General features: G+C 43.3%; 2 protein-coding genes across 2 annotated transcripts in view; one reads left to right on the top strand and one right to left on the bottom strand.

Moving 5' to 3' along the window:
• The window catches only part of LOC110537669 (calpain-5), a 43,962-nt gene that overhangs the window by 18,532 nt on the left and 11,228 nt on the right, over positions 1-14,202 (top strand). Inside the window, exon 3 of the mRNA XM_021623883.3 lies at positions 5,515-5,646. Coding sequence (XP_021479558.2) covers positions 5,515-5,646 — 132 coding nt within the window. The remainder of the gene's footprint in view (positions 1-5,514; positions 5,647-14,202) is intronic.
• On the bottom strand, positions 10,392-13,521 carry LOC110537670 (olfactory marker protein-like). The gene has a single exon (XM_021623885.3). It carries the CDS (start codon positions 11,755-11,757, stop codon positions 11,266-11,268), a length of 492 nt encoding a protein of 163 aa, XP_021479560.1. The 5' UTR covers positions 11,758-13,521; the 3' UTR covers positions 10,392-11,265.

Below are 14,202 nucleotides of genomic sequence, written 5' to 3'. Positions count from 1 at the left end.
GGCAATTAGTCAGATGGAACTTCCCAAGAGTGGATACCATTTTTATGTCGGTGTCAAGTATGAAGGAATTTAGTTTCTTGAGCTAACTAGCGTTAGCGCAATGACCTCTAAGTCTATGGGTATCTGCTAGCATGGGGAGGGCTAGGGGATTGGAAGGGCGGGGGGATTGGGGGGAAAGGATGGGGAGACTCGGATGGATGGATGGATGGAAGCGTGGGAGGGTGACTGATAAGCTTCTTCGGTTGCTGGGTGGGATGGGTTGGGGTTATCTTTGTATGCATGTCTTTGATTGTTTTGTACCTGTAAACACCCCCTCTGATTAAAAAAAAAATAATAATAAAAAAAACGAAATAAAAAGTTGGTCACAAAAAATATATTAAAGTACAAACAGCATTTAGTGCTACGTTTTTTAAACGGCACTTGGGTATGTTTATGACCACAAGTCAAGACAGTGGAGCATGCAGACATAAATAAGAGGCCTCTATAAAATGCTCCTCTCTCTCCCCTCTCGGTTCTCTGTCTCTCTCGGCTCTCTACTGCAATCCCTCTCAGCCTTCTCTCCCTACTACATCCACTCTGGACTACAGATTAGTTGTGGTTATCTATGACATGACTGACAAGCAATAAAAAGACAGCTCATTTATCTGGGCTCGCTTTGCTGTCCTCCCAAGCCAAACCTATCTGGGCTAAATGAGCTCCCTGATCGTTGTGGCAGTTTTATTGATCTTGTCTGACCGCCATCGACTAGCCTGGTGCTATGACTGGCTGCTGGGCGGCGACTGATTTGGTCACATAGGTACTATGAAGCGGAGTGGCGGCTCTTCAGTACGAGGTAAATTATTTGGTTAGCCATGACACTTATTTCTTACCCTGTAGGGAGACAGACAGATCAGTAGGCAATATTTTTTTTTACAGCCGGGCCAATCCACCCAACAGATATTGGAAGTGAATATTGGAAGTGAACATACTCCTCTGTAAAATAGCCTGTTCCAGCTAGCACATAACGTTCTGAGAACCATATGTTTCTTAGAGCTAGGTTATTTTGCATACAGCCTTCCAACAACTTTCTGGGAATGGTGCAGGATAGTTGCTTTGAAACATTCTCAGCACATTTAAGGAACTTGACAAAAAAATATTACTTCATTATTTTAACAGAACGTTTCCTTAAAGTTCAAACATGGTTACATTTAACATTTTGGTCATGTTCTAGGAACGTTCTTCAGCTGCTTCGACATTGGGAATGTTCTCAAATTGCTCAGAGAACGTTAAACAATGTTCTGTGCGAATTTCAGTACATCAGCATAACGTTTCCTCATGATTCTATTTAAAGTCATGGTCTCAAATTGTTTTGTAATGTTCAGAGAACGTTCTGAGGATGTTATTTATAAAAAAATAATAAATTCCATTCTCACTGTTAACAAAAATGTCCATTAAAAACCACAAGAATGTAGTAACGGTCAGAGAATGTTCTAAAAATGTTATTAAAAATGTATACCTACCGTGTGTTGGCCGCGCCCACTAATTGGCCACACCTGGTCTTAATGAGTGCTTATTTTCTTTTGAAATGGGGTTTGTTTGCGTAGACTGAAATGAACAGCTTTGTATGAGTTTTAAAAAAACATGGCATGCTAGCTCCATCCTGGAGGCGCAGTGAACTAATTCCATAGATAGAGAACAGAAAATGATAGGTTTGAATCCCACTGACGCCGTGCCACAATTAAGCAATAAGGCCCCAGTACAATATGGCCAATGTACCACAGCTAAGAGCTGTTCTTAGGCAAGACGCAACGTGAAGTGCCTTCATACAGCCCTTAACCGTTGTATATTGGCAATATATCACAAACCCCCGAGGTGCCTTATTGCTATTATAAACTGGTTACCAATGTCATTAGAGCAGTAAAAATACATGTTTTGTCATACCCGTTGTATACGGTCTGATATACTATGGTTGTCAGCCAATCAGCATTTCAGACTCGAACCACGCAGTTTATAATAAAAAACGAATGTGTTTGCATGATTAATGCCGAAGCAAATAAATTTCCATGTGTTCCATCTGTGCTTGGAGTTCAAAACATTTAACCCAAAATAAGCTAGCAGAAAGCTTTCAGGGAATCATAGTAAAACGGTTTTAGAAGCTCCCTGCAACCCAAAAATGTATGTTCCCAGAACAGGTGACATTTTCTCTTCCGTTCTCAGAATGTTTTTTAAAGAAAGTTCAGTTTTACCGGTCAGGAAACGTATGGTTTCGTTCCCTGAACCAATAGGAAACCAAAATGGACGTTCCCACAACTTCCAAAGAACCAAATGTGCTAGCTGGGGTGGCTAATGCAATGGAATGTCTTTTTTGTAATGTCAGTTGAATCAACAAATCACAGCCCATGTTGATGGGTAGGTATGCTTCCTGTTTTTACTTCCTGATTTGCTCCTATGGGTACACACGCAATGGCTGCCAGTCCACCCATTATGCCGTCATCGACTTGAATGGGGACACCCGTTCTATTCATTATATTTCTATGGCAGCACATGTAGAGAAAATGTCTATCTAACAGTTATTACTTCCATAGTGGCCTTTGAGTAATAGGAGTGGTGAGAGGGATGGTGGAGAAGTCTCCAGGGGACTCTGCAGTGGCAGTGCAGTGGTGGGGTTCTCCTCTCCGCTGATGAAAAGTTGGCTTTTGCAGCAGCAGATTACTGACCTTGGGTGTGGTGTGGACACAGACACACACGTGCACACATGCATGCAATGCACACACACTTTTTTTTCACAAACATTCCGTCTTTCTCCCTCTCTCTCATCTTCAGTCCATTCCTCCCTCTCTCATCTTCAGTCCATTTCTCCATCCATCTCTCACCACCAGCCGACACTTCAGAGTCAACGTTGAACTGTATTTACGACCTCATCTAAACCCATTTCAGTAGAGCGGTATTGAGCTGTATTGATTGACAGTCTTGTAAAGAGGTGACTGGTGACTGGGACGGGCAATGGAACATCCGTAACGTTTTGTTATGAAACGGGTTTGTAAAACGTGCACCTTACATCGGATCATCTTCAAACGTTCTCTGTGAAGCTAACTTTCATCGAGGTTTTCTATGGTCTGCAATTGGTTTCTCACCTTTTCATCGTCAGCGTTATGGTATGTGTAACATCCATAACGGACGCATTCACCATATTGTGTGTGTGCTTGCTTTGAGATGTATTCTTCAGACCTTTACTGGTGCAATTGTTGATATCTGGAAAATGAGGTGCTCTAGCGAAGATTCTCTTGGAAAATATATGCTGAAATGCATTTGTCATATATGGCAGTAATATACTGTACAAAAAATATAAACGCAACATGTAAAGTGTTGGTTTCATGAGCTGAAATAAAAAGATCTGAGACATTTTCCATACACACAAAGAGCATATTTCTCTCATGGTGTGTACAAATTTGTTTACATCCCTGTTAGTGAGCATTTATCCTTTGCCAAGATAAGATCCATCCACCTGACAGGTGTGGCATATCAAGAAGCGTATTAATTAAACAGCATCATCATTATATAAGTGCAACTTGTACTGGGCACAATAAAAGGCCACTCTAAAATGTGCAGTTTTGCCACACAACACAATGCCACAGATGTCTCAAGTTGAGGGAGCTTGTGATTGGTATGCTGACTGCAGGAATGTCCACCAGACAGGAATGTCCACCAGACAGGAATGTCCACCAGACAGGAATGTCCACCAGACAGGAATGTCCACCATTCCACCTGATGCCAGATCATTTAATGTTAATTTCTTTACCATAAGCCGTCTCCAACGTTTTTTAGAGAATGTGGCAGTACGTCCAACTGGTCTAACAACCGCAGACCACGTGTGGTGTGGGTGAGCGGTTTGCTGATGTCAATGTTGTGAACTGAGTGCCCCATGGTAGCGGTGGGGTTATGGTATGGGCAGGCATAAACTACAGACAATGAACACAATTGCATTTTATCGATGGCAATTTGAACGCACAGCGAGAGCGTGACGATAGCGTGATGAGATCCTGAGGCCCATTGTTGTGCCATTCATCTGCCGCGATCACCTCATGTTTTGAGCATAAAACTGCACGGCCTCATGTCGTAATATTAGGAAGGTGCTCCTAATGTTTGGTATACTCGGTGTATATATTAAGATAAAGTATCTATTAGGGTGTGGTGCCTGGCTGTGTATACTATTCAGCCTACCTAATGATTATGCAATCCTAAGGTACTATGCCTTCTGCTGACATTTTAAAGCATTTCAAATGACAACAAATGTGTTATGATAGATTGCCATGAACACATCTTTATGATTTAAATGTTTATTTCAGACTCTGTAGCATCCATAACGGAGGGTTACCCAAGAATGACAAACTCCCAGACTTTTGATAATACAGTGCCTTGCAAAAGTATTAATTCCCCTTGGTGTTTTTCCTATTCTGTTGCATTACAACCTGTACTTTTTATTTCGATTTCATGTAATGGACATACACAAAATATGAATACTTTCGCAAGCCACTGTATGTTCAGTCTCCCCAAAAAGCTTGTCCATTTCATGTAACATCATAACGCTTTTCATTTGCCTTATTTCTCCAATATGCCAATATTTAGGAGTCTGCATTTTTGGGTATCCGCTCCCCCCAAGGGGTGCTATAGGCACCCAAATCAAAAGTGTCATATCTATTTTGTTTGTCCAGTCTGTGAGACATTAAAGTTTGAGTGCAAATGTGATTTTGCTAATGTAACGTCCATAACTCTGGAATTGCCCGACCCTGTAGATCCTCTTGTGTCGTCACATAATTCACCACAACACCTCTCAGACCTGAGACAGACTTATCAGGGTCGAGGGCTCTCTCTTGCTCTCTCTCTTGCTCTCTCTCTTGCTCTCTCTCTTGCTCTCTCTCTTGCTCTCTCTCTTGCTCTCTCTCTCTCTCTCTCTCTCTCTCGCTCTACCTCATTCCGCTCACTCACTGGAACTCTCTCTCTCTCTACCTCATTCCGCTCACTCACTGGAACTCTCTCTCGCCCTCTTTCTTTCCCCCTCTCTCCTGTCTGTCAGTAGAGGCATGGTGTGTGTGTGTGTGATGGATAGAAGTGGAGTGTTTTGCAGAGCCTCATCTAAATTCCCATCGATTAGGAGCCGTAATTAACGAGTCCTGGCCATGCCTGGCAACTCACTCCATCCATCTGTCTTCTCTCTTTCTTTCCACCCTCCCTTTCTCTTTTTTTTCCCTCTCCCTTTTTCTCTCCATCTATCCATATTTCTCTCTCTTTCTCTGATATATCATTTCCTCTTTTTTTCTCCTTCTCTCACTGACTCTCTCTTTCTCGCGCTCTCACTCTTTCTCTTCATCTTCACCTGTCTATCAATCCCTTTTTTCCGTTCTTCCCTTTCGCACTGACGAACCTCGCATCTTTTTGGGGTTGATAGGCCTCATGTAACCTTTCTAACTCCCTTTCCCTCTCCCCTGCCTCCCCCTTCTTCCTTCTCTCTCACTCTCCCTCCTTTTCTCTGTGTAGGAGCTCTCTGAGGACCCTCACCTGTTTGTGGATGGGATCAGTGCGCACGACTTGCACCAGGGCCAGCTGGGAAACTGCTGGTTTGTGGCAGCGTGCTCCAGCCTGGCCTCCAGAGAGTCCCTGTGGTCTAAAGTAAGTGTGTCTGTGGGTGGGGAAGGTCGTGTGCGCACGTGTGTGACGTGATCTTAAACAAGAGATGCACACTCTTAACTATAACACACACACACACACACACACACACACACACACCACAATACCCATTAGGCCCCATTACCTGGTGGTGAAGGGATAAACAGGGGAAAGCTCCTCTCACCAGAAGCATCATTAGGATAAATCAACACCTATCTCTAACACTCTCAGTAGAGTTGAAGTACACTGCCATGGTCCTTTGTGGCATCCTTCAAGCTTAGAACTCAGTCTGGTGTTTAGGTAAAGTATCAAAGCAGACTTTTCTGGTCCTCCCGGTTGTTTTGAAAGAATGAATGTGTGGGTATCTAGCATTCTTTCATGACACCTTCAAGTTACTGGATGTGTGTACCATGTTGTAGGTTTAAAGCCCTATTAGTTCAGGACTGGTATATGTCGGTTATGAAATTATTATCCCAGCATGTCCGTTTTTTCCAGTGGACCATTCGGACGGGATTAGTTTTACCGAATGAAGAAAATGATATATAATTCAAAATGTCATGTTCTTAGTGTAAAGATGTTTCCGCTTGTCTAGGGAAAGCCTAATATTGGCTTAATGGCCTACAGTTCTGAGAAAGCCAAAATAATAATGCGTATCAATAAGAACCATGAATTGTAGTCTATGCAGATATTTAATTACCTGACGTATTTGGCATTTTGTGAATTAATTGGCACAATATCGCCCTCTTATTCTTTTGAAAGAGAATTAGGCACGGGAAAAGTTGATATGTGACAAAACAGTAAATTGATTTGTAGGCTACTTGCGTTAGACACAACTTGACGGTGGACGTAGATTTACAAATATTAGAAATTTGTACATTTGACCCCCCCCAATAATATACCATGATGAGTTTGATTGATTTGAAAAACATTCTGCACTGTAAAGCTCTGGATTTATGTGGCTTTGCACCACAGTACTCCTAATTTTATGATTGGATCCCCCTGCTGCCAAATGCGCCCGATCCCAAGAGGCAGCCGGCCCATTGGTGTTAAATGGGAAAAGAGTTGAGAACGGCTTGTAAGGAGATTAGAGAAACACACAATTTTTCCTCTTAACCTTTTCATTGGTCTGCGATGCATTGGTTTGGCCTGCAGTAACAGTTCAGCAGCACGCACAACCCACTCTCTCTCTTTCTCTTTGTGGTGTTTGCTGAGGACAGGTATTGACAAGCACTACAATGTAAACATTTTTTGAAAGTTTAAAACTAGGAAAAGTTCATGAACATTTCATAAATGTATTCCTGTTGTTGTGTAACTAGCGACCCATTGGTGAAGATATAATATTGTGTAAAAATAGTTTTATACAGAGTAAAACCGTATAACGTTAGCTAACGTTAGCTATCTAGCTAGCTAAACCAGCACCAAAGCTAGCACACTATCTGGATCTTTTCCTTTTATTTTTTGTTTAAATTTATTTTTTACTTTTACCCCTTTTTCTCCCCAATTTCGTGGTATCCAATTGGTACTTACAGTCTTGTCTCATCGCTGCAACTCCCGTACGGACTCAGGAGAGGCGAAGGTCGAGAGCCATGTGTCATCTGAAACACGACGCAACCAAGCCGCTCTGCTTCTTGACACAATGCCCACTTAACCCGGAAAACAGCCACACCAATGTGTCGGAGGAAACACCGTACAGCCCGCCACAGGAGTCGCTAGAGCTGGATGGGACAAGGATCTCTAGTGACACAGCTAGCAATTGCGATGCAGTGCCTTAGACCACTGCGCCACTCGGGAGGCCAATCCTTTTCCTTTTCAACAGCATTTTCAGATGAGCAGCACTCAGTGAGGTAGTGTTCACCCTGGTGTAAAAGTAGCTAGTGCCCTTAATGGAGGTGCCAACCCCAAAGAGGAGAAAAGTGCAGGAAATAGTAAATTTAATGAATGCTAGCTAGCTAGCTAGCTAAGCACACTGTACAATTCATAATAGATTGGTAGCTATAAATAATTTAGGTAATAAAATCAGTCTAATTCGTGTTAATAAGCTAACCCCATCATTGCTAAGGCCAGTCATTTTTGTCATATGATAATGGTATTTGGTCATGATTATGACAGGGGTCAACGACAGGCAGTAGAGAGCGTGAGAAAGAGAGCACCGCTGATGTTGAGGCAGGGAGATAACGAACAGGTAATCAGGTGAGAATTCAAGTTATAAGGAACTATCAGTTCAACTCCTCTTCTTTGCTGACTTGAAGCCCAAGTGCAACAAAACAGTTGATGACTGCATTCTGAGTTGATTTGTTTGTCATGGCAAGGGTCAGAGACAGGCAGTAGAGAGAGTGTGCGAGAGAGCACCGCCCATGTTGAGGCAGGGAGAGGACGAACAGGTCATTAGGTGAGAATGTATTTATTTTAAAATATTTTTTTAACTAGGCAAGTCAGTTAAGATCAAATTCTTATTTTCAATGACGGCCTAGGAACAGTGGGTTAACTGCCTTGTTCAGGGGCAGAATGACAGATTTTTACCTTGTCAGCTTTGGGATTCGATCTTGCAACCTTTCGGTTACTGGCCCAGCTCTCTAACCACTAAGCTACCTACCTGCCACGGTGGTTATAAGGCAATTTACGTTATAAGGCACTATCAGTTCAACTCATAATCTTTGCTGACCACATGCTATAACAAATGTTTTTGCCTGTATTCTGATTATATGCCCTCGGACCCCCCGAGAGTGAACCCATTGACCCCCACCCCCCATATGCAACAAAATTACGCTCTTGCCTGCATAACACTTGGTTTTAAACATACATTTGCTGTCATGTTCTTAGCCTGTTAAACCCTGCAATATCCCTCAAAACACAGTGATGACGATTTGCACGAGATAAGTATTATTAGAGGAGCTGGGAGTTTGCCAAAAACAGTAGGTTTTTAGGGCTGGGATAATATGAGAAAAAATAAGAAACGTGCACACTGCTCTTGCAAGTATCACTGGTCTTCATTAAGCTTTACGTATCGGCCTCGAGGCATGGGATAATAACCTTCCTGCCAATTAAAAATGACTGACATAGCAGATTCGGAGGGGACTAAAATGACAGATGTGGTCATTTGTGCTCGTGCACATAATTACATTACCTGAGCTCCCCCAGTAAAACTAATCCCGTCCAAATAGGACTTAAGCTTTGTTATAAGACATTATAAAGGCTTGTACTTGCTTATAACAATTTAGAAAGCATTATACCTGCATGCTTTAAGTAAAGTGTTACAACTCAGTAATTAGCTTTTTGTTTTTTTATTTAAAATGTACTGTACATAAAGATGTGTTGACAGATTTGGAAAGCTTGCGCTATTTCAGCTATTTTGTTTTCAGGACCACAACTACTTCTATCACCAGAGTGAGGATGAGGAATTAATGATTTACATAGAAATTACAACCCAATCAACTTTGACCTATTGAAGATAAAGGCATGTTGTCCAACAGTACAACAAGATGAACTTGATGCGTGTGTGACCATGCATTTCCATGATGGAAGCAGTGCAGTGATGGTTTAGTTACACCAGGCATGGGGCAGCGGTACATACAACAACCAAGAGGTAGATCCCCCAGGAAGCTGGTATGTGCAAAGGACTAATTAGCATTGGTGCGGTGTGTGTATGTGTAGTGTGTAGGTGTAGTGTGTGTGTGTGTGTGTGTGTGTGTGTGACCGGCAACTGTAAGTATGAGAGGGAAGAAGTGTGATTGTGAGCTGATGTTATTGAATAAGGAAGAAAAGGACAATGGAGACGACGTCAGATTAATAATTACACTCTTAGACTGCAGGCCATTCTCTTAATTGAGACTCGGGAGACTGTCAGTGTACTCTGCTGCTATTGCTTTTCCATTACTGACAAAAGGAATGGCGTTTGAGAATAATTTGGGAGAAAAGTGGTCAACCGCAAAGAGAGAGAGTCAATCTAGTTCTAAATATGTGTATGTGACCAATACAATGTGATTTGATTTGAGAGACAGTCAATCTAACAGGTGGCTGGTTGTGATTTCAGGCGTTGATTTATGCCTCTGTGGTGAATGAGTGGGTGACTAGGTGTGTGTGTGTGGGAGGGGGGAGGGGGGGGGGGGTGTGCACAAGCTTGTGGTGCCCATCTCTCCTTCTGTTTTCTTTTTTTCTTTCTGCCTCTCCTACACACCAACATATTCTCTGTTTCCTTTCCCCTCCATCTCTCCCTCTCCACTCCTCAGCTCTGTCTTTGTGGTGGCCTCGGTCCATAATCATAAAGCCTTTCAGAGCTTTGATTTAGGATCAGGTCCCCCCCTCGTCCATGTATCTTATTCATAATGATCTAAAAGGCTGAACTGATTGTAGATCAGCACTTCTGTTCTGACATGTTTATGAATGCGGGGTGACCTTTGGGAGGGAGGGAGTTTAAGTGCCGGTTGCTGTGGAGATATAATCCCCCTCTCTGACGTTTGTCATTCGGGCCGGGGCCAGACGGAGATGGATGAGGTAATAGGAAGCCAGTCTTGTGTCGTGTTCATTAGGGCACACCATAGCAAAAAAAACATCACAGGAAATCTTTAAACGAGTGTTTCTTCTTGGACGAGTCCAGGCTGTTTTTGTCAGATGCCAGTAGAAAAAAAATTGATCCGTAAGTACACACACACGCAGACACAGGCAGGCAGACACCCAACACATAAACATCTGAAAAACATCAGAGCTGACGTTGTGGAGCTAGTCTGTTAGAAATGCCACAGAGAGAACCGTTTGGTCTTTTTGTTACGATTTATTCAAATGCACATCAGTTACACACACGTAGTCATTCTCTAATTAGTCACGTTATGGTATCAAACAAACCTTACGAGTAATGAATAATCACATATCTAGACTCGACTGACTGTAGCTACAGTACGGCTCTGAATGCTCTACAAAGATTTGAAGGAAACATGATTGAAGACTCGGGTTTAAAATTCCACTCACAGGTGAAGCACTTACTGCATCTTTAATAGTAATTTCAACATCAGAAATGCTCCAGTCTTTTGATACACTAGACTAGTATTACCTGAATCCCTACAGAAAGTCTACCTACAGTAGAAAGGGCATATTGCAATCCAAAAAGGTTTTGTTTTTTGTTTTGAGGCCGGTCGTTCTATGCTAAAATGGAAGACAGGAAGATGAAGAGATGGAAGAGAGTGTTAGAAAGGAAGCGATTGAGTCAAGGGAGTGGAGGGTGTCGAGGTGTTATCCTTCCTCTACCCCCAGAGGACGTGAGTGGTTGTGGTCTCTCCGGTCGGTCGATTTGTGTGTCCTGTCCCCTGTGGTACAGCATTCTAACAACTACTGCAGGCCACATAAAATCGCCCAGATTTGGATCACAGGTCGTCATTTTGACCCGTGCTCTAACCCTAACTTTACCTCTAACTCTAAGAAGAAGTAGCATATGTAGAAAATGACTGAAATTCTAAACGAAAAACAAAGTTGTTCTCAGACGAGGACTGGTTGAGGTGGAAAAACATGAAGAAAGACAACAAAAAGAGAGATGGCAAACGTACTTGCTCATAAGGCCAGAGGATAGTCAAATTAAATAAAACATGTCCGCCTAGTACCTTGCCCTCTGTCTGCCATTTCCTCCTACAGTCTTTACTTCTGGTCCACCTGGAAGCTGATGGAGCATTCAACAGCGTCCGGACCAACACCCTCCTCAAATGCCAGCAGGAAGTACATTGTTTTCCGCACCTTCGCCATCTCGGCGATCCGCTCGCCAAACTCCTGGGCGTCTGCCTCATACTGGTGCACGGGTGTGTCATCGCCGTCGCTCTCAGCTCGCCAGAACACCCCCGCTGGCTCCAGCAGTTGGCGGTTCATCAGGTGGGTGAGGTCGGGCGTCCAGAGCTGTGAGGTGGCAGTCACGGTGAGGCGGCCTGAGCGTACCAGCCTCACTCCCCAGTGGGCAAAACGCAATGCCTGCTGGGAGAAGTCCAGGCGGTAGATGGCCTCGTGTGGTCGGAGGAGGCGCTCGCCGTCCTGCCTCTTCCCGCCACGCTGCTGCAGCGACTGGGCCCGCTGACGCATCACCTCGGTCAGATGGGCGTCGGGCCTGAAGGGCAGATCCAGAGTGACTTGGGAGGCCATGTTGGTTTAGGTTCAAGAGTGTGATGGGTCGATAGGGGGAAACGCTTTGACTGGCTGAGTCCTCAGGAATCCTCACTCTCTCTTGGTCACGTTCTCTCTCTTTTCTTTCTCTTTTCTTTCTCTGTCACCGGGTCAGGTAGGCACACGCATGCAGCTCTTCTTTGGACTGTGGTCTCTTCCTCCTATCTCTTTCTACCTCTTTCTTTATTGAGTGCAGTATGTGTGAGTGGAAGACACTTGTGCACACCCACAGCACCCTGAGATGAGGGGCGGGCCTTGCCGTCTTGTCGTTCTTGGTTGGCAAGATGAGCTCTAGGCAACCTGAGCTAATGACATCTGCAGTAGCGACGCGGGGATTGCCCTTGGAGGAACAGGGGACAACTGTGTGTTTGTCACATATTTGTTTTGTCTCACATTTGTACCGTCGTTGTGCTCGGCTAGCGTAGGCTTGCTCTCTCGCATACTTTACTTAACTAAGTGTGACCGAAATCAGAGATTTTCTTTGTCAGTCTGCCAAGTAACCAGTGCAGGCTGGTGTCACTGGAATGGAACGGAATCAAACACATGGAATGTGTTTGATACCTATTCCGTTAATTCCATTACAGCCATTACAATAACCCCGTCTTCTGACTTCTCCCACCACCAGCTTCCACTGCTCAACTTTAACTTCAGATAGAAATAGAAAGAATAGGAAATCGTGTCAGCTTTATTCAATCTGACGGGAAAACATATACAGTCGTATGAAAAAGTTTGGGCACCCCTGACAATTTCCATGATTTCCATTTATAAATAATTGGGTGTTTGGATCAGCAATTTCATTTTGATCTATCAAGTAACTGATGGACACAGTAATATTTCAGTAGTGAAATTAGGTTTATTGGATTAACAGAAAATGTGCAATATGCATCAAAACAAAATTAGACAGGTGCATACATTTGGTTACCCCAATAGAAAAATCACATCAATATTTAGTAGAGCCTACTTTTGCTAAAATAACAGCCTCTAGACGCTTCCCATAGCCTCTAATGAGTATCTGGATGAAGGTATTTTGGACCATTCCTCCTTACAAAACATCTCCAGTTCAGTTAGGTTTGATGGTTGCCGAGCATGGACAGCCCGCTTCAAATCATCCCACAGATTCTCAATGATATTCAGGTCTGGGGACTGAGATGGCCATTCCAGAACATTGTACTTGTTCCTCTGCATAAATGCCTGGGTAGATTTTGAGCAGTGTTTTGGGTCGTTGTCTTGTTGAAATATCCAGCCCCGGCATAACTTCAACTTTGAGACTGATTCTTCAACATTATTCTCAAGAATCTGCTGATATTGAGTGGAATCCATGCGACCCTCAACTTTAACAAGATTCCCAGTACCGGCACTGGCCACACAGCCCCACAGCATGATGGAACCCCCACCAAATTTTACTGTGGGTAGCAAGTGTTTTTCTTGGAGCGCTGTGTTCTTTTGCCGCCATGCATAACGTCCCTTGTTATGACCAAATAATTCAATCTTTGTTTAATCAGTCCACAGCACCTTATTCCAAAATGAAGCTGGCTTGTCCAAATGTGCGTTTGCATACCTCAAGCGACTCTGTTTGTGGCGTGTGTGCAGAAAAGGCTTCTTCTGCATCACTCTCCCATACAGCTTCTCCTTGTGCAAAGTGCGCTGAATTGTTGAACGATGCACAGTGACACCATCTGCAGCAAGATGATGATGTAGGTCTTTGGAGGTGGTCTTTGGGCTGTTTTTGGGACCGTTCTCACCATCCCTCGCCTCCGATATTTTACTTGGCCTGCCACTTCTGGCCTTAACAAGAACTGTGCCTGTGGTCTTCCATTTTCTCACTATGTTCCTCATAGTGGACACTGACAGCTTAAATCTCTGCGATAGCTTTTTGTAGCCTTCCTCTAAACCATAATGTTGAACAATCTTTGTTTTCAGGTCATTTGAGAGTTGTTTTGAGGCCCCCATGTTGCCACTCTTCAGAGGAGAGTCAAAGAGAATAACAACTTGTACTTGGCCACCTTAAATACCGTTTCTCATGATTGGATGCACTTGTCTATGAAGTTCAAGGCTTAATGAGCTCACCAAACCAATTGTGTGTTCCAATTAATCAGTGCTAAGTAGTTACAGGTATTCAAATCAACAGAATGACAAGGGTGCCCACATTTTTCCATAGCCTATTTTTCACATCTGATTTAATTTCATACAACTTAATATTGCTACACTAAAAATCTTTGTCTGGACAATTCCCCAGTACTCAGCTTTTATTAGAAAATGAATGGCATGCCACTGTGATCATTTTCTGTGACGACAGAGGGGTGCACAAACTTTTTCATACGACTATGTTCTACCTGATATATTTCTATCTGCAATGTTCAGAACATTAGGCAGAGGGAGGATGGGGTTTCTGCTGTTTCTGGCCAGAGTCCAGTTTATCCTTTG

Source organism: Oncorhynchus mykiss, chromosome 12 (genome assembly GCF_057628025.1).
Source record: "Oncorhynchus mykiss isolate SJ-2025 chromosome 12, ASM5762802v1, whole genome shotgun sequence".
Classification (NCBI taxonomy): Eukaryota; Metazoa; Chordata; class Actinopteri; order Salmoniformes; family Salmonidae; genus Oncorhynchus; species Oncorhynchus mykiss.
The sequence above is the reverse complement of the archived record's forward strand: the minus strand, read 5'-3'. Positions and strand labels throughout refer to the sequence as shown.

Coding starts and splice junctions, on each gene's coding strand:
- LOC110537670 (XM_021623885.3), bottom strand. CDS start 11,757: ATGGCCTCCCAAGTCACTCTGGATCTGCCCTTCAGGCCCGACGCCCAT.